Source organism: Dendropsophus ebraccatus, chromosome 2 (genome assembly GCF_027789765.1).
Source record: "Dendropsophus ebraccatus isolate aDenEbr1 chromosome 2, aDenEbr1.pat, whole genome shotgun sequence".
Classification (NCBI taxonomy): domain Eukaryota; kingdom Metazoa; phylum Chordata; class Amphibia; order Anura; family Hylidae; genus Dendropsophus; species Dendropsophus ebraccatus.
Genome location: NC_091455.1, coordinates 33,087,054 through 33,113,279, shown reverse-complemented (window position 1 = coordinate 33,113,279; position 26,226 = coordinate 33,087,054). Strand labels below are relative to the sequence as shown.

The 26,226-nt window shown below is 43.5% G+C and overlaps 1 protein-coding gene across 1 annotated transcript in view; it reads left to right on the top strand.

The window, feature by feature from the left end:
- Positions 1 to 26,226, top strand: part of INTS8 (integrator complex subunit 8) — a 33,258-nt gene that overhangs the window by 2,752 nt on the left and 4,280 nt on the right. The window contains exons 3-26 of the mRNA XM_069957302.1: positions 266 to 440; positions 1,651 to 1,791; positions 2,306 to 2,377; positions 5,010 to 5,061; positions 6,829 to 7,011; positions 7,543 to 7,650; positions 7,754 to 7,906; positions 8,449 to 8,549; positions 9,040 to 9,181; positions 9,296 to 9,366; positions 9,867 to 10,042; positions 10,615 to 10,748; positions 10,851 to 10,961; positions 14,032 to 14,233; positions 16,353 to 16,474; positions 17,170 to 17,351; positions 19,606 to 19,639; positions 21,492 to 21,548; positions 21,628 to 21,689; positions 23,028 to 23,146; positions 23,721 to 23,824; positions 23,950 to 24,000; positions 24,085 to 24,158; positions 25,946 to 26,010. Coding sequence (XP_069813403.1) covers positions 266 to 440; positions 1,651 to 1,791; positions 2,306 to 2,377; positions 5,010 to 5,061; positions 6,829 to 7,011; positions 7,543 to 7,650; positions 7,754 to 7,906; positions 8,449 to 8,549; positions 9,040 to 9,181; positions 9,296 to 9,366; positions 9,867 to 10,042; positions 10,615 to 10,748; positions 10,851 to 10,961; positions 14,032 to 14,233; positions 16,353 to 16,474; positions 17,170 to 17,351; positions 19,606 to 19,639; positions 21,492 to 21,548; positions 21,628 to 21,689; positions 23,028 to 23,146; positions 23,721 to 23,824; positions 23,950 to 24,000; positions 24,085 to 24,158; positions 25,946 to 26,010 — 2,691 coding nt within the window. The remainder of the gene's footprint in view (positions 1 to 265; positions 441 to 1,650; positions 1,792 to 2,305; positions 2,378 to 5,009; positions 5,062 to 6,828; positions 7,012 to 7,542; positions 7,651 to 7,753; positions 7,907 to 8,448; positions 8,550 to 9,039; positions 9,182 to 9,295; positions 9,367 to 9,866; positions 10,043 to 10,614; positions 10,749 to 10,850; positions 10,962 to 14,031; positions 14,234 to 16,352; positions 16,475 to 17,169; positions 17,352 to 19,605; positions 19,640 to 21,491; positions 21,549 to 21,627; positions 21,690 to 23,027; positions 23,147 to 23,720; positions 23,825 to 23,949; positions 24,001 to 24,084; positions 24,159 to 25,945; positions 26,011 to 26,226) is intronic.

The window sequence follows — 26,226 nt, the reverse complement described above, 5'->3', positions numbered from 1 at the left end:
CTGCAGTAAACTGGCAGGAGTGCTGTGGGAGGGGAGTAGGTGGGGCAGCAAGGTTGTGATGGGGAGTGGAGGTAAAGCAGTGTGTTCTGGAAAATGTAGTACATAGGAACTGCTCAACTAGGAAATAGGGGACATGTTTGGGAAACAGTATTACAGACCAACAAAACGTTTTGTTTTTTTTTTGTTGTGTGTGTGCGTTTGTTTTTTTTTTTTACCCCTTACGTTGGAGAACCCTAATGTTTTATCCATTTTCCGTTGTCATCAGATCCTTCTCCTGTTCAACTTATCATCCAGTTTCTGGAGCAGGCCTCCAAACCTACTGTGAATGAACAGAATCAGGTGCAGCCTCCCACTGACAACAAGAGGAATCGTACCCTCAAGCTTTTGGCTTTAAAAGTGGCCGCTCACTTAAAGTGGGATTTAGATGTACTTGAGAAGAGGTAAGTACTGTGCTCATTGCTCTAATACAGTGACAACAAACAGCTGTATAATGTCATGTTGCCTTACCATGAAATTTAAACTTTTCTTAGACACTGCGTCGTGCAGTTCCTATTATTCCTCTTCAAAAGTATATTTTTTAAATTGACCACTAGGTGCCATCACATGGGACTTGTTTTCTCTTAAAGGAAAACTCCGGGCAAGATGTATATTTTAATATGTTATTACATAAGGAAAGTTAGACAAATTCCTAATATACACTAATTATGGGAAATGCACATAAAGTGCTATTTCCCTCAATTTAGTAGATCAAGCAGGTTTTAATTCCTCTAAAAAACCGCGACATCACTAATCAGGTGAACACCTCTACCCCCTAAAGAACCCCAAACTACCCCCATCAGAAGTGCCAGCGGACCTGTCCACAGCACATAGGACAGGGCTGTCGGCACATGTGCATCAAGCCCCCCCCCCCCGAGCCGCACAGAGAGGAGGCGCATCATCTCCTGTAATGCGGTGTCTCCATGCTCTCTTTTCCCGCTGAACAGATGTACTGCAGCGGGAGGAGAGAGAGAGTGGGGAGACGCCGCATCACAGGAAGTTATGCTTTTCCTCTCCGTGCGTGCCGGAGGGCAGGGGGTGTTTTGGGGTGAGCTATGTGGTTCTTTGAGGGGTGAGGGGTCCGCTGGTCTGCGGTCTGCTGCCGGGGCAGCTGGCATGTGTAATACCATATTAAAAAATACATTTTGCCAGGACTTCTCCTTGAGGTTTTTCATTTTCAGAAGCATATCAGTCTAGGGTGCATCCACCATTAAGAACAAAGCTTTGTGAAGCAAGCCAGGCAATACAACAGCATAAACCTATTCAGTCCACTGCTTAATGCTTTATCTCACTAAGAATCCCTAAACTCCCACTTATACAGCATATGAAATATGACAAAAAAAACCTTGCTGTGCTCTGTTCTGGCTGTTTACAGCACTGACCTGTAATATGACTGTGTGTATGATGGCAAAAGCTGAACGAGTTTGTGGCTGGACGTTCGAGGCCCTTTGAATGAGCTGGAGATGAATCTCCCGGACTAGACTGTACTATATGGTGATGTTTCAAATTAACAAATAGTATTTGGATAAAAACACTTGTACCTATAACACTAGTTATATGTAATGTACTATTCCGTATATACAAGCTGATAAGCTTTCTCTCTTTCTGTACTAGTTTATCTGTTCCCGTCCTCAATATGCTGCTGAATGAGTTACTGTGTGTGAGCAAAGTGCCACCTGGAACAAAGCACGTAGACCTGGACCTCGGGAGCCTACCTCCAACCACAGCCATGGCTGTCATGCTGTATAACAGATGGTATGGAACTCTATAACATGATAGATATTATAAGATGTTGGTATTGGGCAGATACCGACATTCACAAAGCATAAAGGGGGTTTCTGGACAAAACGTATTGATGACCTTTCCTACATGTTCTTGTCATTTGTGTCCACAATCAACTTGTTATAGAAAAAGGAATCCTGTGGGTAAAGGATAACTTTAAATCTTGGTAAAGCGCCTATAATGGCTAATAATCTAATGCATAGACTGCCTGGTTTGCTATAAAGGGAGTTCTTCACTTTGGTCCTTATTGGAGCATTCAGATGAGGAACAACAAATAAAAACTCTGAAATTTCTTTTGAATGGTGTTTATTGATTTTGATATTTAGGGGTATCACAGATGCCCATATATGACAGTATTGTCACTAGTATACCTTTTGTCATATTGCATTGCTTCCATATATGTATTATAGCCTATGACCCATGATGTGTGTAGGGACAGCATTGTCTGTTATGTGACTATAGACGTATTATGTATTTTCTCCACCAGGGCGATCAGGACCATTGTGCAGAGCAGTTTTCCTGTGAAGCCGGTTAAACAGGGTCCTCTACAGCCCAATGTGTGAGTCACTGTCCTACCATGTTATCTATTATGAGGTTAGGAAATGGTTGTGTTCATTCTGAGACAGTCTGTTGCCTATTATCTGTAGACTGCTTATAAAACAGTAAGCCGCTCCCAGACTCCTTTTTTGTTTTGTGTTTTTTTTTTTTTTGTTTTTTTTGCAGAAATCAATAGTCCAGGCGATTTTAAAAAACTTTGTAATTGGGTTTATTAGGCAAATATGCCATTATCTGCATTCAAAAAGACTTTCCCCAGGTCCCCCCCAGGAAATCTCGACTGTTTTACATCAGTCGAGCCCTGTCTAACCTATGGAGAGAGGAGAGGGGAGGAGGGAGATTAGTAGCCAGCAGAGAACAATGGATTACAGTGTGAGCTGTATGAAAGCCAGTATTCAGAGGTCAGTGCTGACTTTAGAGGAGAGAGCCCGGTGATGTAATTGTAAATTAACTCTTTGTTGTCCTGTTTTGGTGCCTTATCTCCCCCTACCCCCTCCTCTCTCCATAGAGAACCATGAAGACAGGGGGGAGAGCTTCAAACTGCATTTTCATGATAAAAATGCATTTTTCGGCTAATAAACCCAATTACAAAGTTTCATTAAATCGCCTGTATTGATTTCTGCAAAATAAATTTAATCGACAGTGACACTTTAAAATCCAGCATGCCTTATCCTGTTCTTACTTAACAACTGTACACGTGGTAGACTTGGTCAGTTTGGCCAACACTTATCCAGCATGTATGGGCAGCTATATATAGATAAACACTCCTGCATCCTGTGAGGGATTTTTTTCCCCACCTTCCTCTCTTATCTAAGCAGTAAGTATTAAGGGCTTGAGTCGTTATAGTATTGTATAGTGTGCAAGCTAAAATTGACCCAACCTGAATCTAAATCAAAGTGTATAACATCTGCGCAGAGCTTTTGCTTTCTCTTTTTGTACAACCCCTGGCAAAAAGTATGGAATCACCAGTCTTGGATGAGCACTCATTCAGACATTTCATGCTGTAAAACAAACTCGGATCAAAAACATGATACAATATTAAGGTCATTCCAAAGTGCAACTTGTTGGCTTTCAGGAACACTCAAAGAAATGAAGAGAAAACATTGTGAAAGTTAGTGAATGACACTTTTATTGACCAAGCACAGGGAAATAAATATGGAATCACTCAATTCTGAGGAAAAAAGTGTGGAATCATGAAAAACACACATAAACAAAAGACCATTTAAAATACATCACTAGTATTTAGTTGCACCACCTTTTGGCTTTTATAACAGCTTTCAGTCTTTGAGGCATGGACGTGATGAGTGACAAACAGTATTCTGCATCAATTTGGTGCCAACTCTCTTTGATAGCAGTTGCCAGATCAGCTTTGCAGGTTGGAGCCTTCTTGTGGACCATTTTTTTTCAATCTCCACCACAGGTTTTCAATTGGGTTGAGATCTGGACTCTTTGCAGGCCATGACATCGACTGAATCTGTCTTTCTTCAAGAAATTCCTTCACTGTTTTTGCCCTATGGCACGATGCATTGTCATCTTGGAAAATTATTTCATCATCTCCAAACATCTGTTCAATTGAAGGGATGGGAAAACTGTCCAAAATGTCAATGTAAACTTGTGCATTGATGGAAGAATTAACCACAGTCCTCTCCCCAGTGCCTTTGCCTGACATGCAGCCCTATATCATCAAGGACTGTGGAAATTTGGTTGTTTTCTTCAGGCAGGCCTCTTCATAAATCTCACTGGAACGGCACCAAATAAAAGTTCCAGCATCATCACCTTGTCCAATGAAGATTCTTGACTCATCACTGAAGACAACTTTCATCCAGTCATCCACAGTCCATGATTGCCTCTCCTTAGCCCATTGGAGTCTTGTTTTTTTATGTTTAGGTGTCAATGCTGGTTTTCGTTTAGCTTTCCTGTATAGAAATCCCATCCCCTTTAGGCGATTTCTTACGGTTCGGTCACATACATTGACTCCAGCTTCCTCCCATTTGTGCTTCATCTGTTTAGTTGTACTTTTTCGGTTTTCAAGACAAATGGCAAGGGAAAGGAAATAGACTGGGTGTGTCCTTTTTTTTTTTTTCTACCTCCAATTTGAGTGATTTCACACTTTTTTCCTCAGAATTGAGTGATTCCATATTTATTTCCCTCTGCTTGGTCAATAAAAGTGTCATTCACTAACTTCCACAATGTTTTCTCTTCATTTCTTTGAGTGTTCCTAAAAGCCAACAAGTTGCACTTTGGAATGACCTTAATATTGTATCATGTTTTTGATCTGAGTTTGTTTTACAGCATGAAATGTCTGAATGAGTGCTCATCCAAGACTGGTGATTCCATACTTTTTGCCAGGGGTTGTATGTGTGGGTTTCCAAATTGTGCTATGTTTTGTTTTAATTTCCCCTGCCCTACAAATTTTTTTGCTTTGGGTGTCCAGGCATGATGGGAATTGTAGTTCTGCATCAGCCGGAGGGCCACAAGTTTGAGATCTTTTCCACACCTGGAGCATGACATACTAAATAATTGGCCATATCTTATTTTGAAGAGATGATGCAAATAACTTTTGTTCACCAGTCAGGGACTGGTTTGCGAGACCCTGTCCTGAATAAAGTTTATTACATGATGATCTGTTTTGACAGAATGAATCAAATCCAACAAGAAAAAGAACTCACTGAAAATATACTGAAAGTGGTAAGTGCATTGCGCAGGCCAGATTGTCCTCACACGGCGGACTCCAGTATAATTGCTTGGAATATAGGGGGAGATTTATCAAACTGGTGTAAAGTGAAACTGGCTCAGTTGCCCCTAGCAACCAATCAGATTCCACCTGTCATTCCTCACAGACTCTTTGGAAAATGAAAGGTGGAATCTGATTGGTTGCTAGGGGCAACTGAGCCAGTTTCACTTTACACCATGTTTGATAACTCTCCCTCATAGTCTTTGCATATTACACTAGTAAGGGGCAGTGCAGTTTTATCAGAAGTCAGACGCTCATAGTCTGCTGCAGTTGTGGCCAAGCTTGGCAGGCCACTGTGACTTAAGGGAAACTGACAGCATAGTTACCTTCACTACGATCCAACATCTTCAGTAAATATGTTCTTTGTTCAGGCCTGTCATTGTCACAGAGGCGGGTCTGGGTCACTGCCAACTCCCACACCACTCTATGGCCACTGCTGTGTCTTCATGCCACCCTCCGTCACTAGAATGATTGACAGCCGGAGGAAGCAGTCAGCAGCCTAAAGACACAGAGTTTGCCAGCTATTGGAGATGAAATGGGGGTGTTAGGCTGCGTTTCCACATCCTGAATACAGTCCAAAGATGTTTTTAAGGTATACTGATACAGTAAAGGTGTACTCCGGAGCTGATAAAATAAAAAATAAAAAATCAATCATAAACATGGTTTTTACATCTACCATCCCTCCTGAGTCTGACTCCGTTTGAATTTACCACTGTTTGCAGGTCCCTGAAGCTCCAGTTGGTGTCTTCATTTTTTCTTCACTTCCTGGTTTGGGGTTTCCATGGTGCACTTTGTCTCCTGTAATGTCTAAGGGTTCTATTACACAGAGCGATTTTTAACGATGAACGATTGCAAACGAGATTGTTTATCATTAACCTGAAATCGTTCACCATATTACACAGAACGATAATCGTTAGTTACGATCGTTACTATGATCGTTATTGCGATCGTTACTATGATCGTTTATTCCTTCTGATCCCAGAAAAACAATGAACAATGTGCAATTACACTGAACGATTAGTGAAAAAATGCGGAACTTGAACTAACGTGGAATTACAGTGAACGATTAACGATAATTTTAGGTTGAGATCTAAATCAACGACATACGAATAATTTTTTGATCGTTGCCTGCAATTACACAGAACGATTATTGCTTAAATCCGAACGATTTAACAATTTTTCACACGATAATCGTCCCATGTAATAGGGCCCTAACTGACTCTGTAAAACTGTTAGATGGCTTCTATCTTATTCAGCCAATTAGAGCTGAGCAGCCTGAGTCATCTGACAAAGGGAGGCTGGCCTAACAGGGCTTAGATCCGCCTCCCTCTTGATGATGTCATTGTCACAAAATGGCTTCCACAGAGCAGCCTGGGGTCAACAGTCATTAGGTAAGAATAAGTTTACTTCACTTCCTGGTGGGGGAATGAGGGGGGAAAAGATAGGTGATTGAAGCATATTACAGAGTTATATAACTTTGTAATGTGTTTCCATTACTGGGAAAAAGCTTTTCGCTGGAGTAACCCTTTTAAGGCACTCTATTAGGAGAGAGATGCTATTGGATATACCTCCACAGAGGGTTGCTTGTAATGATATCAGGAGATCTGACTATTTCACTTGTTGCACTGGAATATCTGTGGTTTCTGCTATGGCCTCCATTACATGCTAGTTTAGGATATTTTTCCTTTTTATACTATTATGATACATTGTTGTCTGTGTAGCTGAAGGAGCAGGCTGAAGACTCGATCACTGTGCTGGAGGAAGCCATTAAACTAAAGAAAGCCTTCTACATTCATACTATGAGGACCTTGGACCTATTGGCAGCAGAACCTGGTGTTGTGAATGGTGAAACTGAAAATTCTACTGCCGGGCTAATGGTCAGTTCTGAAGAAGTACAGTGCCAGGTAATGACGAGCTTGTTTCTCAGTATTACTACAGGGCTTATCCAGGCTTAGAAAAACACAGCTTATTTTTTTTTTCCCAAAAAAAACAGCTCCACCCCTGTCCTCGGGTTGTGTGCGGTATTACAATTAAGCTCCATTCACTTCAGTGGAACTGAGCTGCAAACCCTACACCCAAACTGTGCCCAAGAGTGGTGAAGGAAGGCCTGTAGCGGTTGCGGATCTGGCTGAGCGGCCAGTCCATCAGCTGGGTCATGAAGTGGCAATTTCGAAGCCCGGCAGGGGGTCCTGTGCAGTCGCTCTCGGCACGGGGGGTGTTTACTACCCCCACCCCAGGCTGCCAGCTTTTAGCAATCGCCGGACTTCTCCTTTGAATCTTGGCCATGTATATCTGTTAATGTGCCCCTTTAGACATGTTATACATTTTAAAATGTTTGTTTCTATAGATAAATCCTCTGTCTTAATGTTCACCTTGTGTGTTTTTTGTTTTTTTTTTTGTTTGTTTTTTGTTTTGTTTTTCCTTTCATTCTGCAGGTTTGCTATGACCTTGGGGCTTTTTACTTCCAGCAAGGACCTACAAACCTTGTGAATTATGAAAAAGCCAGAGACCACTTCTTTAACACCAAGCAGCTGGTGGCAAAGGTAGTTGTGGTAGCCCATTCCATATATTGCAATGTACAGAGTCCATAATGTCACTTTGCCATTACGCCATGTCTGACCCGATATTCATTTTTCCGCTCCTCAGATTGGCGCTGTTTCTGCTCACTGCTCTATAGATGAGAAGAGACTGGCCGGTTACTGTCAGGCCTGCAGCGTTCTTGTACCTTCAAATGTGGCTGCTGTGCAGTCATCAACCTACGGCCAGATTCATAAGTTTATGAGGGCCGGAAACTACCAGGTATGAGATTCCTTTCCCTACCAATCCTCGTCACCTTTTGAAAGGATATATGTGTAACAGAAATATTATATATATATATATATATATATATATTATATGATTATAGGGGCATAGACATCCTGGCTAGCTGAGCTGCTTTTAACAGCTTAGAGATTTCCTTTTAGCCACATGGATATTGCGATCTGTAGTCTGGTGCTGACCCATTGACTTCTATGTTTTGGCTTTCTAGGCATGTTCTCTGAACTTTGCAGAAAGGGGGTGAGCTGTCAGTCATCTATTGTGAATGGTGGATCCAGTGTTATGATTATATATATTTATTGGTGTCCCCTCCACAGTTTATTAGAACATACTAGTGAAAGGTCTCGTCTGGATGTACTCAAGTCATTTATGTATCATATGAAAAGCCATTCATCCATGTGGCTGGCAGCATCCTTCCAGCAAAATTACCTATTCCTTTTCTTATTCCGGCAGGCAGTTCTATATGTCTTTTGCTTGATATCTGTATGGTAGATGTGTAAGGTATTTCTGCTTTCTCCTTTAAGGGAATACTGAATATCTTCTATGAAGACAATTTCAATGGTAATTTACCAGACCAGTTTAGGCAGTCAGTGCTGAGGGAGCTCTTCCAGAAAGTGCAGCAAGGGTAGGTGCATATGTTTTACTATGACTGAGGCTGGACCTGGCAAGGGCAATATCGTAACTACTTATACAAACTAGCCACAGGGAATGTATACTGGTGCCATATGTGGACAGATAGAACGGTTCTATCCCATGTTGTACATAGTTCGCGCCTACACAAACCAAACCCTGTCCCCAATGTAGGCTGACAATCTGATGTCCAGTCTCTAGCCCTAGTATATGTGTCTACTACAGGGGCGTCAAACTGTAGCCCATGGGCCAGAGTTTGACATTACAAGTAATTATAGTTGGCCCATCGAGTAAAATCTACTAATCTGCTAGAGCTGGCCTGCTGGTACATCTGGTATGCTGGACCCTATACATCTATATACACCTGGTATATGTGTACCCCTAGATACTCTAACACACCATTTAGTATCGTTTCATAAATATCTCTTGACATGACATTGCCATAAGCTAATGTATACTACATCTTATTTGCACTTTCTTCATAGCAATGATAGTCTGACTGAAGTCTGCTATAAGATCTGCGCTTGTAACACAGTCCGTGACATTCTCAGAGGTCGGAGCGTCACTGTCCAGTTCCACCAGCTTTTCATGAAGCCTAGCAAAGAAAAGATAGACTATCTTCTTGAGGTACTACAATGGTTTTCTAATGAGATATCGCTTGGCACCTTATCGGGCTCATGTGTATACATTACTGATAGTGGGGGATTATTCCTCATGAATTATGTTCTTTTTATATTTTAGGTTTGTTCCAGGTCTCTAAAAGTAGATGAAGCCTCAGAGTCTGAAAGGAGAACTATGGCTTCATTTTTAAAGTAAGTTGTTGGATTATGGGAAAAAGCTGTTGTTCCTTTTTGGAGCCACTCTCCTCTCCCCTTCAAATCTGGCATTAACAAGAACGAAATTACAGCAGTGCTCCACTGTTTTTCGTGCTACACTTGTTCTGTGGTCCTGGCAGGGTCCCAGCAACCAAATTCACAGTGGAAAATGATAATTGCGTTGTGGCTCGGGGTTCGGTTACCCCAAGCAGCTTTTCCGTCTTACTTTGATTGTGGGGGTCATGTGATCATAAGACTGCTGGATCCAGACAGGAGGGGAGGGCGTCTGGAGTTTTGTTAATGTTCTATAAAACTTGCCAAAAACTTTCAATAAAAAGTGATAAAATGTATGTCCAATATTAAGAAATAATGCTTTCATTCCCATCCCCTTCTAACAGTGGTACAGAACAAGCTGCTCTTATTGTATCTGACATCTATTATGTGTCTGATCTTTGGACTCGACTATGCAATAAAAATGTTCCTTTTGTCTTTTTCAGAAGCGTGTGTATGGGAATAGAGGACCTACAGCTGGTGTTCATGATTTCTTCTCATGAGATGTTCATGAAGCTCCTTACAGACGATGAGAGGAAGATGCTTGTGGATCAGATCAGACAGAGAACGTCCCACACCAATCTTTGTACCAAGCCTGTGACTTCATTCTATGACATACCAGGTGAGCCAAAACAGGCATGGCATACAGCCTAACGCCATTGAAAAATGAAAGTGGGAACTGCGTGTGGCAGTTGAACCTCTGGTAGAAGTACGTTCTAGATTTCCCTGTATTTTTGGCTTTCTCTCTATATTAAAGGTGCTATCTCATAGACTGTCATCTCTCTAGGATATTTCCAATCGCAGTACCACTGTGGTCAAACCGGATATTAGTGACATCAATAAAATGCTGCCATAGGCTATTATAAGACTAGTGGATCACTGGGGGTCTCTATTGCCTACGAGAGCTGCCCATGGTGTACATACAGACACAGCTGAGGGCACTATCATTTAGCCTTCGATCACGGATGGGGAACCTGCCGCTTTTCAGCAGAGCTAAAATTTTCATTATGCCTGGACAGCCAGTACTGAAGCTTTGGCTGTGCAGGCATGATGGGAATTGTAGTTTTGCAACAGCTGGAGGGCCAAAGGTTCCCCATCCCTGCCTTAGATGAATACATGTTTCTTGTGATTATCCGTGTGGGCACCGATAAATCACAGGATTATTTGGTTCGCTAACATTAAGTGTTGTTCCAGCATCTGCAACTGTTAACATTGGTCAACTAGAACATCAGCTCATCCTCACTGTGGACCCCTGGAGAATTAGACAGATCCTCATAGAGCTGCATGGGATGACCTCAGACAGCCAGTTCTGGATGGTGTCCAGCAAGGTACTTTGTCTTTTCTCATGTTATAAAATGGAAATTAATTGCCCTGATTTTTACTTTGACATCTTGTAGGTTTGGTAATCACTGTGGAAATGTATTTTTTAGTGGGAAGTGCCAACTATATACAGCGGAATAATCCTGGGAATTAAAGACATCCTGACAAGGGACCTGGTGTATATCCTGCTGGCCAAAGGCTTACACTGCAGTGCTATAAAGGTGAGGATCACAACCAGCTCTGGATGCAAATTTTTAGAGAAGTCCGTAGAAAATTTTTATTAAAGTATTGTATTGCCCCCCAAAAGTTATACAAATCACCAATATACATTTATTACGGGAAAAGCTTATAAAGTGCTTTTTTCCCTGCACTTACTACTGCGTCAAGGCTTCACTTCCTGGATAACATGGTGATGTCACTTCCTGGATAACATGGTGATGTCACAACCCGACTCCCAGAGCTGTGTGGGCTGTGGCTGCTAGAGAGGATGATGGCAGGGGGACACTGAGGGACACAGGGCACTGGAGGGACACTGAGCATCCACCTGCCATCATCCTCTCCAGCAGCCACAGCCCGCACAGCTCTGGGAGTCTGGTCTTGACATCACCATTTTATCTTTGATGCAGTAGTAAGTGCAGGGAAAAAAGCACTGTATGTGCATTTGCCGTAATAAGTGTATATTGGTGATTTGTATAACTTTTGAGGGGTAATAATATATTTTAATAAAGATTTTCGCTGGACAGTAGCATTCTAGCTTTAGTTTTTTTCCACATACTATGCACATTGATAATTCTACAGAACCATCTATTTTATTCCAGCACAGCTGCAGTCATACAATGTATGACTTTAACTGGGCCATGTGGTCACTAGTCTTAGAGAAAATGGGCACTTAGGGTATGTTCACACTTAGCAAATCAGGCGGAATCCCGCCGTGCTCAGTGTGTCATTGCTCGTCTATGAGAGAGCGCGCGCTCCTCCGCTGCCGCGGTTCTTCACTCAATGAAGTGACATGTCACTTCTTTGAGCAGAGAGGGGAGGAAGCGGACACGCGTGCGCTTCTTTCACTCACTGTAGCATACTAAGCATGGCGGGATTCTGACGTATTTGCTCAGTGTGAACATACCCTTAAAGGGAAACTGTGGCAAGAAAAACTTCTTTCAAATCAACTGATGTCAGAAAGTTGTATAGATCTTGTAATTTACTTCTATATAACAGTCTCAAGTCTTCCAGTACAGCTGCTGTACGTTCTACAGAAAGTGGTGTTTTTTTTTCCAGTCTGACACAGTGCTCTCTGCTGCCACCTCTGTCCATGTCAGGAACTGTCCAGAGCAGGAGAGGTTTTCTGTGGGGATTTGCTGCTGCTGCTCTGGAAAGTTCCTGACATGCACAGAGGTGGCAGCAGAGAGCACGGTGTCAAACTGGAAAGAATACGCCACTTCCTGCAGGACATACAGCAGCTAAGAAATACTAGAAAGCTTGAAAAGATTGAATTTTAAATAGAAGCGAATGACAAATCTCTAACTTTCTGGCATCAGTTTATTTGAAAATAACAAACATTTAGCTGGAGTATCCCTTTAATGTGTCAGAGGAAGTGGTCTGTCAGGATCAGCTGACTTCCTGTGAACTACAGAATAACTACAGAATGTCATCATCTATCAGACCTCCCCCCCCCCCCCCCCCCCCCCCCCCTCACCCAAGTCTCTATGCTGCTTCTATGTCATCGGAATAAAAATTTTTTTGTTTTTTTTTAATCTCCCCTGGAGCTGGGTTAACGTGTTTTTTGATTTTCGTTTTTTTTGTTCTTTTTTTGCTATGATTTTCCCCAAATTGCAACTGTAGCAAAGAATTGACATTTTTACTATTTTGGAAAATTTTAATCAAAAATACAGCCAAAACAAATGTGTATCAATACCTCCAATAGTTAAAGGTTAGACCACTTTTGTCTCCATGTCTATTGATGGGTTGTACATAGATTAGAGATGAAGGATGCTCTCCACATGACTGATGGTTTGTTCACACCGGCATGTCATGGGTTGTCTAGTGCTGCAGGACAGTTGTATTCACTTGTATGGGCATAAGCTGCAGTTCTACATACAACCTCTGAACAGGTGTGGTGCTGTGTTTGGAATAGCCTTTTGGCCTTATTCTTCTCCTGGACAAGTTGAGTTGTCTGTCGCCTCTTCCCTACAATCACTTTACCCCCCCCCCCCTCCCATAATCCTATTATGTTGGTGTAATCTATTTGTTGTTCAATAGCCCAGTGACCATGGGGGGTGGTTTATCTTCTCTTTTCTGGAATAGCCAGTCTGGGAAAAGCTGAAAATTGTACTAAAGCTTGTAAGGATGGCAGACAGCTTCCTGGGTTTGCATGTGGACTACAGGGTTAATTTCCACTTTAATCCCCTTTAAGAGAAAGTATTTCTATCCCACCCAGTTAGTTAAAACATTAGCTCCATTTTATTTGGTAAAGTAGCAGAGTTACATAGCAGATCCTGATCTCATAGATTGGGTTTACCTGCAATATTCTAGACTGTCATCAAGTACTTTAATGTCTGGTCTGGAAAACCCATTCCTCGACATCTTAATAGTACATAAGCCTCAGTTCTTTTTTTGGTGCTGCAAGAAAACTGAGCACTTTCTTAAAGGGGAAATCTTTTTCTTTCAAATCAACTTGTTTCAGAAAGTTATATAGATCTGTCAATTACTTCTATTTAAAAAATCTCCTGTCTTCCAGAACTTATCAGCTGATGTTTGTCCTGCAGGAAGTGGTGGATTCTTTCTAGTTGAGCAAAGTGCACTCTGCTGTCACCTCTGTCTGTGACAGAAACTGTCCAGAGCAGTAGCAAAACCCCATAGAAATCCTCTCCTTCTGTGGACCGTTCCTGTCTCGGACAGAGGTGGCAGCAGAGAGCACGGTGTCAAGACTGGAAAGAATACGCCACTTCCTGCAGGACATACAGCAGCTGATAAGTATGGGAAAACGTGAGATTTTTAAATAGAAGTAAATTACAAATCTATATAACTTTCTGAAACCAGTTGGTTTGAAAGAAAGATTTTCCATAGTACCCCATATATATTAGTGAGGGTATATTGCAATATTGATCATAAAAGATCCCTCAAAAGTTATAATTCCAGTGTAAACAGAGTCTCCACTGACCAGTAATGCCATTTTATCCTGGACAGTCAGTATCACAATTCCCGTGTATTACACCATGACAAGGCTCCTACTGGTAGATGTTTCCTATATATCTTCTGCCACAAACCTTAACAATCCCTTTGGTATTTTCTTAGGACTTCCCCCATGCCAAGCAGCTACTAGCCGCCTGCCTGGAGCTGGTGACTGAATTTTCTCCTAAGCTTCGCCAAGTGATGCTCAATGAGATGCTACTATTGGATATATACACCCATGAGGCTGGGCCTGGTATGAGCGGTGACCGCCCTCCTTCAGAACTGATCAGCAGAGTACGGGGGTACCTGGAGATGAGGATTCCTGGTAAGGGATTTACTGATCGTGACCCTAAATAGAACTTTGCAGGTACTTCATGCCACCCAAACTGGCAGCTGCATAAAATTTGGTCCGGTGCATAAAAATCATAGCTATCTGCTATGAGGGAGCCATTATACTTTATGGTTGAGCTTGAAATGGTCAAGGAGGCTACTCTACATTGGCTTCCCCCTATATACACACAAAGCTTGATTGCAAAGTTCTAAATCACTTGACCAAAAATTACTCCTTACCCCAGAAAAACAACCAATACCATTTGGCCATTAGGTGTCTCCCTTCTTTGCAGTTTGCTGTTCACTGGCTGTTGTCAGGAGATTTCTGTATGTAGCAATAGGGACAGCAGAACTGAGCTGTGTATCTGTAAGCTGAGCCGGTCTGTCTGCTAAAGATGATCCACACTGTTCCTAGAAGGTAAACCAAGGCTTTCCTCTCCCCTCTGACCATCAGAATAAAGCTCAGGGCAGCTGCCTCCTTGTGCTGCTGTATAATCTCCCCTCTCCCCACCTTTTGAAGGGGTTATCCAGTGCTACAAAAACATGGCCACTTTCCCCCCTCTCTTGTCTCCAGTTCAGGTGCGGTTTGCAATTAAGCTCCATTTACTTCAGTGGAACTGAGTTTGAAACCCCACCCAATCTGGAGACAACAGTAGGGGGAAAGTGGCCATATTTTTGTAGTGCTGGAAAACCCCTTTAAGCTTCTTAGCAGCAGCAGCTAATGTAACCTCTGTATTGCTGCTTTTTCTTACATTTCTCACTTGTACATTTGCTTAAGACAAGGACCTGTCTGCTCTCCTGACGTGTCTGTTTTAGCCACTACTTGCATTCACCATATAATGCTGTGGCATCATTTCTTAAATCTGTGTTGTGCTGTTTGTTATTATAAAATGTATGAATAAATTAACAACTGGGTCTTAAAGCACAATAGGGGGTGTCCCAACATATTCTATTACTGTGTAGTAGGTGCTGACATTATAGGGACGCACCCCAATAAAGAGAACTTGTCACCACTCCTGATATGCTTTTACTGCCCATGAGATAACAATTCTGGGACATCTCCTCTTATAGCTCTGTGATGTGCCGTCTTCTGTTTATTCTTATTAGAAATGTATGACTCCGTAGCCAACTGGGTGTTACCAGTTGGGGGCGTGTCCCTACACTGTCTGCTACTGTCCGCTCTGATTGGATAGTGTCACGCCACCAACTGGTAACACCCAGTTGGCTATGGAGTCATACATTTCTAGTTAGAATAACAGAGGAACGGCACATCATAGAGCTATAAGAGAGGATTGTTATTTCATGGAGATACAATAAAGTAGACATCAGATGCTGATAGTTCTCTTTACTCTTAGACTCCAGCAAATTTTTATTAAAGTATTATATTGCCCCCCAAAAGTTATACAAATCACCAATATACACTTATTACGGGAAATGCTTATAAAGTGCTTTTTTCCCTGCACTTACTACTGCATCAAGGCTTCACTTCCTGGATAACATGGTGATGTCACTTCCTGGATAACATGGTGATGTCACTTCCTGGATAACATGGTGATGTCACGACCCGACTCCCAGAGCTGTGCGGGCTGTGGCTGCTGGAGAGGATGATGGCAGAGGGATGCTCAGTGTCCCTCCTGTGCCCTGTGTCCCTCAGTGTCCCCCTGCCATCATCCTCTCCAGCAGCCACAGCCCGCACAGCTCTGGGAGTCGGGGTGTGACATCACCATGTTATCCAGGAAGTGACATCACCATGTTATCCAGGAAGTGACATCACCATGTTATCCAGGAAGTGAAGCATTGATGCAGTAGTAAGTGCAGGGAAAAAAGCACTTCATAAGCATTTCCCGTAATAAGTGTATATTTGTGATTTGTATAACTTTTGGGGGGCAATATAATACTTTAATAAAAATTTTCACCGGACTTCTCCTTTAAATATAATTGGAGGATATTCGGGCTGTGAATAGTATCTGTTAGAGTTTAATGCAGACAGCATTCTGTGGCCATGTTTACATGTGTCTTACTAGGGATGGGTAGGTGTTCACTGCACGCTTGCCAAGTGTTAGTGACTGCAGTGATTGTAAGAACAGAACAATATGGAAATTGTCTCCTTGCAGACATCCCCCTCAGACAAGTAGTGGCAGAGGAGTGTGTTGCCTTCTTGCTGAATTGGAGAGAAAATGAGTATCTGACTCTACAGGCACCTTCCTCCCTGGTGCAAAATAATCCCTATGTGAAGGTAAGTAACATATATTTTTTTTGTCTTTTAGACTGATCACTGAAGTGTTAAGGCCCTTGTACCCACTACTGCCCTGTATGGGGGTCTCCTGACTCCCCAATGACAGATGATGATAGGGGAGATAGTCAGGCATGATGGAATTTCAATAGTCGATCGATGTTTTTAATAGTGGTAGTGTCCGGTTCTGCACCTTACTGTCTTTCACATGAATGCATCTGAGCTGCAGTACCAATCATGGCCACAATCAATGTATGGTGCTGTGTCTAGTAAACAATGAAGGAGATGTAGGGGAGACAGGAGCCAGACCTCCATTAACCTCTTATTGAGTAATAGTTACATCAGATAGTGCTTTATAAGCTCTGTGCCCCATTAATTTACACAGGCACCACAAAAAGTCTTATTCACCACCCTTTTATTGTGTCAGATCAGTGATGATCAATCACCAATGAACTTTTATATTAACACCCCACAAGACAAATCTACTTTTCATCATAGGGTTTAGTTTTAGCCATCTGCGGAATTGGTTGTGTATCGGCCTCTGCAGACGTATAGTCACTGTTGGAGACACAATTACAATGTTACACACAGAGGTCATCCGGAACTGGACCTCTAATCTGTTCCTATGTGTTAGGTGTATGACATGATACAGACATACCGTCTTCTCTAAATCATAAGCTAACTTCTCCCATTCTTAGCTTGGACAGCTTTTGGCGGCCACATGTAAAGAGCTATCTGGGCCGGACAGCAGGAGGACGGCTAAGGAGCTGTGGGAGGTGGTGGTACAGATATGCAGCATCTCCAACCAGCACAAGAGGAGCAATGATGGCAGGATCAGCCTGATAAAGAACCGCGACTCCACAATGGGGATTATGTACCGGTATGTGGTCAGGAGCGGCTCAGTGCCAGATTGTAGTCTGTTCTACTGTGTATGGGTAATGGTGTTTTCTGTGATTATATATATATATATATATATATATATATATATATATATATATATATATATATAATTAGTGCAGGTAATCTCTCCATAGCTGTAACCCCTCTCTCCCCGGACAGACAGTGCTGCTATACTGTGCCCACATCTGCCCTCTTCATGCTCCCTACAGTCTCTCAGCCCTTGTGTTTCCCATCCTCTCCATTACTGTACAGTAACTTATGATATCACATATTCTGCTGTCTCTGGATGTTTGTTTTATCTGTTTTACATGTTATTCAGAATAATAAATCATTATTTTTGGGGTGTGGAACCAATTTGTCTGCATTTATATGAATTCTTATGGGAAAATTTGCTTTGGTTTAAGAGTGGATTTGGATTACAAGCAGTGGCGGATTAAGGATTAAATGTACCCTGGGCCCCGGGCTGTCAACCCAACCTGGCCCCCCCCCCCCCCCCCCCCCACCCCCCCCCCCCCCCCCCCCCCCCCCCCCCCCCCCCCCCCGGTCAATCTGCCCAAATTATAATCTGCTACTGACCCACACACACACACACACACACACACACACACACACACACACACACACACACACACACACACACACACACACACACACACACACACACACACACACACACACACACACACACACACGCGCTGTCCCCAATAAACACTGCCTGCCTCCCCTCCCTGCTGGCCCCAATAAACATAATGTTTGGTCCCTTGCTGCTACCCCCAGTAAGCATTGTCCACCCCACCTCCGCTTCCCCCAATAAACATATTGCCACCTGGTTTCCTGCTGTTGCCCCCCCCCCCTGGTCACAGCAGCACAGAGGTTGTCAGGAGAGGAGAGGGCTGATCTTATAGGGGAGGTCACAGGGTCACAGCAGCACAGAGGATGTCAGGAGAAGAGGATGCTAATCCTATAGGAGAGGTCCCAGCAGTATAGAGGATGTCAGGAGAGGAGGGTGCTATCTTATAGGAGAGTTCCCAGCAGTACAGAGGATGTCAGGAGAGGAGGGTGCTAATCCTATAGGAGAGGTCCCAGCAGCACAGAGGATGTCAGGAGAGGAGGGTGCTAATCTTATAGGAGAGGTCCCAGCAGCACAGAGGATGTCAGGAGAGGAGGGTGCTGATCTATAGGGGAGGTCACAGCAGCACAGAGGATGTCAGGAGAGGAGGGGGCTGATCTATAGGAGAGGTCAGAGCAGCACAGAGGATGTCAGGAGAGGAGGACGCTGATTTTATAGGGGAGGTCACAGGGTCACAGCAGCACAGAGGATGTCAGGAGAGGAGGGTGCTGATCTATAGGGGAGGTTACAGCAGCACAGAGGATGTCAGCTGGCCCCCCTCTTCCCCCCCCCCCCCCCCTTATAGATGGTCCCCCTCTTCCCTCTCCCCCCTTTATAGATGGTGCCCCTCATTGCTGCCCCCCCCCCCCCCCCCCCAGATAACGCACAACAAAAAAACAACAACACAACAGTACTCACCTGCCATCCGTTCCCCGTCGAGCCTCCTGGTCTGTCCCCGTCTGATGAGCGGCTGCCGGGGGTGTCCCGTCCTATCCCCGGCAGCTCGCGCATCAGAGAGCTCCCCGTGCGCCTGTGGCTATGACTTCCGGCGCACGGGGAGCTCACTGATGCGCGCGCTGCCGAGGATAGGACGGGACACCTCCGGCAGCCGCGCATCAGCCGGGGGACAGATGGACTCTTGTGACCGCAATAATGCTTGCGGTCACAAGAGTCACCCGCAGTAGCGGATTATAATGTGGGCGGCGTGGCATGGGCCCCCCGGAGCCTCGGGCCCCGGGCGGCCGCCCGAACCGCCTATATTATAATCCGCCACTGATTACAAGCACGGTCCCAGAACGAATTATGCTCGTAATCCAAGGCACTACTGTATCTCTATCTATCTGTCTATATCTATATACATAAATTCTATCTGTGTGTCTGGAGATTTATCAAACATGGTGTAAAGTGAAACTGGCTCAGTTGCCCCTAGCAACCAATCAGATTCCACCTTTCATTTTCCAAAGAGTCTGTGAGGAATGAAAGGTGGAATCTGATTGGTTGCTAGGGGCAACTGGGCCAGTTTCACTTTACACCATGTTTGATAAATCTCCTCCATAAAGTGTAATTTTTCCCTTTTTACAGTATAGTGATATGTAATAGAAATATGCTTTTCTTCTATTTCTAGGAGTGAACTTCTCTCTTTCATAAAGAAGTTGCGTGTAAGTTTTATGTCAGTGGCTTTTTAAGTCTTTTTCTGCTTGTAAAGGGGTACTCCAGCGTGGGGGCAGTTTTTCACTCCGCGGCGCTCCGGTTCCCGGCCACTTTCGGGTGTCTGAAGCGGGCCCGAGACGTGACGTCTCAGGGCCGCTCAGTGAAGGAGGCGGGATCCGTTTCAAGTCAGATCAGATCCCGCCTCCTTCACTGAGTGGCTGAGCAGACCTAAGACGTCACGTCTCGGGCTCGCGTCAGACACCCGGAAGCGGCCGGGAACCAGGCACCGGAGCGCCACAATGCGGGACCCGCCGCTGGAACCGGGGAGGTGAGTGGACGTCTTTTCCCTTGGCCACCTCCTCCCGGTCCCAGCGAAAAACTGCCCCCATGTTGGAGTACCCCTTCAAGTCATGGTAGAGGACAAGAAAGTTAAACTAGTTGATGTAAACTAGTTGTCTAAAAAAAATAAACTATTGCTGTGGGCTTTATAAAAACAAAAATAATCATGCTATACTCTCCGCCTCTGGTCCCACACAGCTGCCACATTGATGATCCTGTCCTCTGCTGGTCTCTGCTGCTTCTTGCGGTTGTGCTCCAGCCTGACCCCACAGGACCTGCTCACCCCACCAACCATTGGCTGCAGTGGTGTCCTGCCTTTGTCACAGATTGGCTGAGCAGGCAGACCCTGTGCTGTTGGGGCAGCACACAACCCGGAAAAAGACGACAACTGGGAGAATTTGTGTGGAAGCTGCAGGGGAATGGAGGAGGCTAGATTTGCACATTTATTATTTCTATACAACCCTCCGCAGCCCAGGAGCAAATTTTAGTTTTCCCCAGACAACTCCTTTTTAGGGTGCGTTCACACATACAGGATCTGCAGCAGATTTGATGGCGCAGATTCAAAGCAAATCAATTCTGGGCCATCAAATCTGCTGCAGATCCTGTACGTGTGAACGCACCCTAAAGCTCCCATTTTAGAGATTGGTAACTAGTGTAAAGGGAGCTTCCTACTGTGCAGAACATGTGAGAGAATTGGCTGACATACAGAGGACGCTGTCCTGACAATCTGCAATACTAACAACTGTCTTGGCAAAGCAGTGCTGTGTGAGCGCTGACAGATGGCAACTCCTCCCAAATTGTTTACAGCTCGATGTAAAGTTTCTGGGAAATCCTAATTATGTAAAATCGTATAAACCCCTGATCAATGTGAAAACCATTTTTTTGTTTGTTTTAGTGTATCTTATAAAACCAAATTGCAACATAAGCATTTTTTGTGTTTTTGTTTATGTTTTTGCTGATCTACCTCAGCTTGCCTCCTATTGATTTGAATTGGAGCTGAGGTGCAGTAACACAGCATGGCCACTATGCAGTGTATGGCGCTGTCTGTTTACCCTCTATAAGTGAGCTCTACAGCTCTGGAAACAGCTGATTAGCCATGGGTCTCCAAACTGCGGCCCTCCAGCTATTGCAATACTACATTTCCCATCATGCCTGGACAGCCGAATCCAAAGCTTTAGCTGTCCGGGCCAGATAGGAATTGTGGTTTTGCAACCGCTTGGGGGCGCCTCAGTTTGGAGACCCATGCCCTAAGTGGTTGTTTTTTGCAGGCATCTATATGTATCGGGGCTGTCTTACTTAACAGAATCAGTTCTGATGGTGAAACCTTTCTAGTGTCCCTAATACTATAGAAGTATCTAATATTAATACGTTCTACAACAAACTAAGTGGCTTTCTGGACTGGAGCAGATAATTATAGATGAACCAATTACAGCTTTTAGTTATTGATCCTATCAGCCAGGCTCTCGGTACATTCTTGGCCTCCTCACCTGAATAACAACTAATATCTATATTTTTCCATAGGAGCCGCAGGTTCTCACCATATTGCTGTCTCTGTTTGTAAAGCTGCACAATCTTCGGGTCAGTACATTATTCCTATGTATGTTTTGGTAACAGTGATATATACTTGTTCTAACGTTTCTCTCCTTTACTCCTGCAGGAAGACATTGTGAATGATATCACTGCCGAGCACATCTCTATCTGGCCAGCAAATATTCCTAAGTAAGACGTGTACGATGCTGCCGCTGTTCTCTACTGCTTCTTCTTCATGCTGCTTCCATAGCAAGTCACATTATTAAAGGGGTAGTGCGGCGGTAAAAAATTATTCACAGGCTAACACACATTACAAAGTTATACAACTTTGTAATGTATGTTATGTCTGAATGGCCCCCTTCCTCGTGTCCCACCACCTCCACCCGTGTACCCGGAAGTGTGGTGCGCTATACTCACCTGTCACGTGCCGACACCAGTCTTCGATCTTCATTCAGCGACTTCTTCTTCGAGCGGACGGCGAACAGCTCTTATTACACAGAGCGATAATCAGCCGAATCGGGCTCTGTGTAATAGAGAGAACGATCATCTGCTGACATTGTTTATATTGGCTTATCGTTGCCTTTTATTACACTAATCAACTATCGTCCGTAATGGACGCGTAAGTATAAACTTTTTTTTCCAAGTAAAAGCAAGGGCTGCGGGACATCACTAACAATATATAGTTAAATATGTATGTATGTGTGTGTGTGTGTATGTGTGTGTATATATATATATATATATATATATAATATATATATATATATAATATGCGCGCACACTGTAAATGCATGCATGCATACATACATCCCTTGCTATACATAATCATTGAGCCGTCTAGTAAGTGAGCAGCGATCTAGCAGACCACCGTTCACTTACATTGCTAATCAGGCTGTGTAATACGGCCCTTAAAGAGGACCTGTCACCCCCCCCCCCCCCCCCGTGCCGGGGTGACAGGCTCCCGACCCCCAGCTAGATCCCCTTATACTTACCTAGTCCCGCTGCCGGTCCTGGGACTGAGATACCCCGGTCAGAAGCCGGCATGCGCGCTCTGGAGAGAGGTCCGGCGTCCATAGAGAATGAAAAGAGCCGGACTCATCTCTGACCGGCTTCTGACCGGGATATCTCCGTCCCAGGACCGGCTCCGGGAGCGGGATGAGGTACGTATAAGGGGACCTAACAGGGGGTCGGGAGCCTGTCACTCCTGCACGGGGGGTGACAGGTCTCCTTTAAACATTGACTTGCAGATACACTACCTTTAAAAGGTGGCTGTAGAGAGCAATGTTTTCCTTCTAGTTTCCATAATTTTTATTCTTATATTTCCAATGGACCATGAATGGCTTGTAGGTCTTCTCAAGGATAAGCCTAACCCCTTTAGTAGGTAATATTTCATCTTCAGATGGCTGATACATGATTAAAAAGGCATGCTTCCACCTCCCTTACAGTGAACACTTTTTTGCCTATCTAGCCTTAATCTAAATGTGCTTTTAAAGTTAGTTTTCTTTATTTAATTTTATTCATATATTTCAGTCTTCAGGCCGTGGACTTTGATGCTGTTGCCGTCACTGTAAAAGAGCTTGTAAACTACACATTAAAAATCAACGCCAACAACCACTCCTGGCTCATCATCCAGGCCGACATCTACTTTGGTGAGTGAAATATATACAGTGTTAGCGTCATTTATAAACTTTTGATATGTTCTACAGATATGTCAAAAGGTAAAGGCGTTGTTCACCAAAATTTTATTTTAAAAAAATCTCCATTGTTCCAGTATTTATCAGCTGCTGTATGTCCTGCAGGAAGTGGTGTATTCTCTCCAAACTGACACAGTGCTCTCTGCTGCCACCTCTGTCCATGTCAGGAACTATCCAGATCCGTAGCAAATTCACATAGAAAACCTCTCCAGACTGGAAAGAATACACCACTTCCTGCAAGACATACAGCAGCTGACTAGAAGATTTGAGATTTTTTTTTTTTTTTTTTTTAATAGAAGTAAATTACAAATCTCTGGCAACAGTTGATTTGAAAGAAAATTTTTGTTGGTGAACTACCCCTTTAAGATTGCACCTACACATCTAGAGATCAAGCACCCATGTCCCCCTCAAGCCTGGTAGTGGCTGCTGGAGATGGTCAGAAGGCCGATTTATTTTATTATATAATAATATAATTTTTATATTGACTGGAACACATCGAATAATAGAACTGTTTCCTTTGTTTATACAGCAACCAATCAGTATTCTGCTGCGCTGAACTATTACCTGCAGGCCGGGGCTGTGTCCTCTGATTTCTTCACCAAGCAAGTCCCACCCGATGTGTATACAGACCAGGTGAGGTGCTCTATGTATTCAGGACTCCTGAAACTTGTGACCTGCGCACTGACCAGATACCTCAGGCACTGAATAAGGAGCCTGTGATGGCGGGGTATGATTTTCACGCTTCTGTCTATTCATAGGTGATTAAGAGGATGATAAAATGCTGCTCCTTGCTGAACTGCCACACACAGGTAGGGATTATGGGCAGACTATATCCGAGACTGCAGCATCACTATGTCTCCTGTATAATAACTGTAATATGGTTGTCTTCCTAGGTGGCCATACTCTGCCAGTTCCTCAGGGAAGTAGATTACAAGACTGCATTTAAAGCTCTCCAAGAACAAAATAGGTATTGGAAACGCTGCCAGTATCTATGGGTATTCCATGGTTTACTGGGACTGTACTACTTTTGTTTGGCTGGGTTCTCACTAGTGATGCACCAAAATATCGATACTACTATGGATATTCCGTGCAGAAAAACTGTTCGGTGCAAGGATTTCCTGGTATCAATACTTTATTTTAAGCTGCATAATAGTGCAGCTTAACATAAAGTATAGCGCAGAGAACATGGCCAGCGGCTAGCTGAGCGCCAGCCATGTTCTCTGTGTGCCGCTCCCCAAGGTGTCACCTCTGCTGCATACGCACTGTCCACTCCCGGCGGCGCCAAATTCAAATAGCCGGCACATAGTGATCACTTGAGTCGGCTATTTACAGTGTAGATGCCGCTGTCACAACTGATAGCGGCATTTAACCCCTCCTGAGCCGCTGCATATGGAGCAGCCCCCACTGCTAATGACTGCGACCCATGATATTACGGGCGGCAGTCATTTAAGCATCCCCCTACTGAGACCCGCCCTGCCAGTCCTGCTCCCAACCCCCCCATCCTGTCACCCCCTGGAGCAGACACTGCACCCACCAGTCCCACCCTTCATCCTCTCCCCCAGAAGCTGCCTCTGCACTTTGCTGTCCCTCGAACTGTCTAGTTCCCTCTGAGCATACCTCCTTGTGCACAAGAAGGTATGCTGGGAGTTGTAATGCACAAAGAGGTATGCTGGGAGTTGTAATGCACAAAGAGATATGCTGGGAGTTGTAGTTGTGCAGTTGCAACCTCCTGACACAACTCCCAGCATACCTTCTTGTGCACAGAGGTATGCTGGCGGTTGCACTGCACAAGAAGGTATGCTGGGAGGTACAGGGGAATTAAAGTTTAAAAAAAAAAAGTGTTTTTTAAAAATTTCATAGTAACATAGGTAATAAGGTTGAAAGAAGACAAGAGTCTATTAGGTTCAACTTTGTAGATCTAGGGAAAGGCGAAAACCCCTATGAGACAGATGACAATGAAAAAAATTCTGAATAAGAGTTCTAATCCCCACTTTTCCCTTTTTGTTAAGAAAAAAAAAAAAAGATTTGGCATCATTGCATGCGTAATTGTCCAAGCTATAAAATGTAACAAAAAAAAAGGTGATCAAAAAGTCACATAACTAAAAATGTGGTAAATGGGGGCATCATACCCACAGCCTGGGGGGGTGTCATTATATTTGTATTTTAAGTGTTTTTTTTTTCAGATTTTATTACGTATCTAACTGGAATCGAGTATTGAAATGAAAAAATATATCGGTATGGATCTCAAAATTCTGGTATCGTGACATCACTAGTTCTCACTGCGTCTTTGCAACCTGTTTTTCCATCCGTTTTTCTTTTTGTTTTTGTTTTGCATTTGTGTGCATCAGTTTTGATCAGTTTTTCTATTGACTTCCATTAAAAAAAAAAAAAAATCAAAATGGATTTTTTTTTTTTTTTTCCTCATAATGTAAGTCATTTGGAAAATGGATCAAAACGGATGCACACAGGTGCACCCGTTTTTTTGCAAAAAGAATGGATGAAAAAGACGCAGTGTGAACCCAGCCTTACCCCATCCTCTAAAACTAGAGGATTTAAAGGGTTCTGCAAGTTACAAATACAGATGGCCTGTGCTTAGGATAAACTATCAATATCAGATCAGTTTAACTTGATCTCTCACCATGGACTCAACATCTCAGTATACAGAATCCAGTGAAAATCCACTTCTACTGACCCATCTTTATTCTTTTTCTTGATGTGGTTGATTTGTAATGTTCTGTATCGTTTCATTTTCAGCCATGATGCAATGGATTCTTACTATGAATATATATGGGACGTCACTATACTGGAGTACTTGACACGTATCCTTTACTGTTATTTTTATTATATTATAGTGCCGTTAGGTATGTGTGTATAGGTATGTATAGAGATTGAGATCCTATAGAAGAAACCTCCTCTGTTCCTTTTGATCACATATGAAAGAGGACAGAGCTTCCGAGTCAGTCTGCTGGGGGGAGAGCATTGATAAATCTTCCCCATTGTGCCTATGACAAGGATGAATAAGGACAAGCCACATG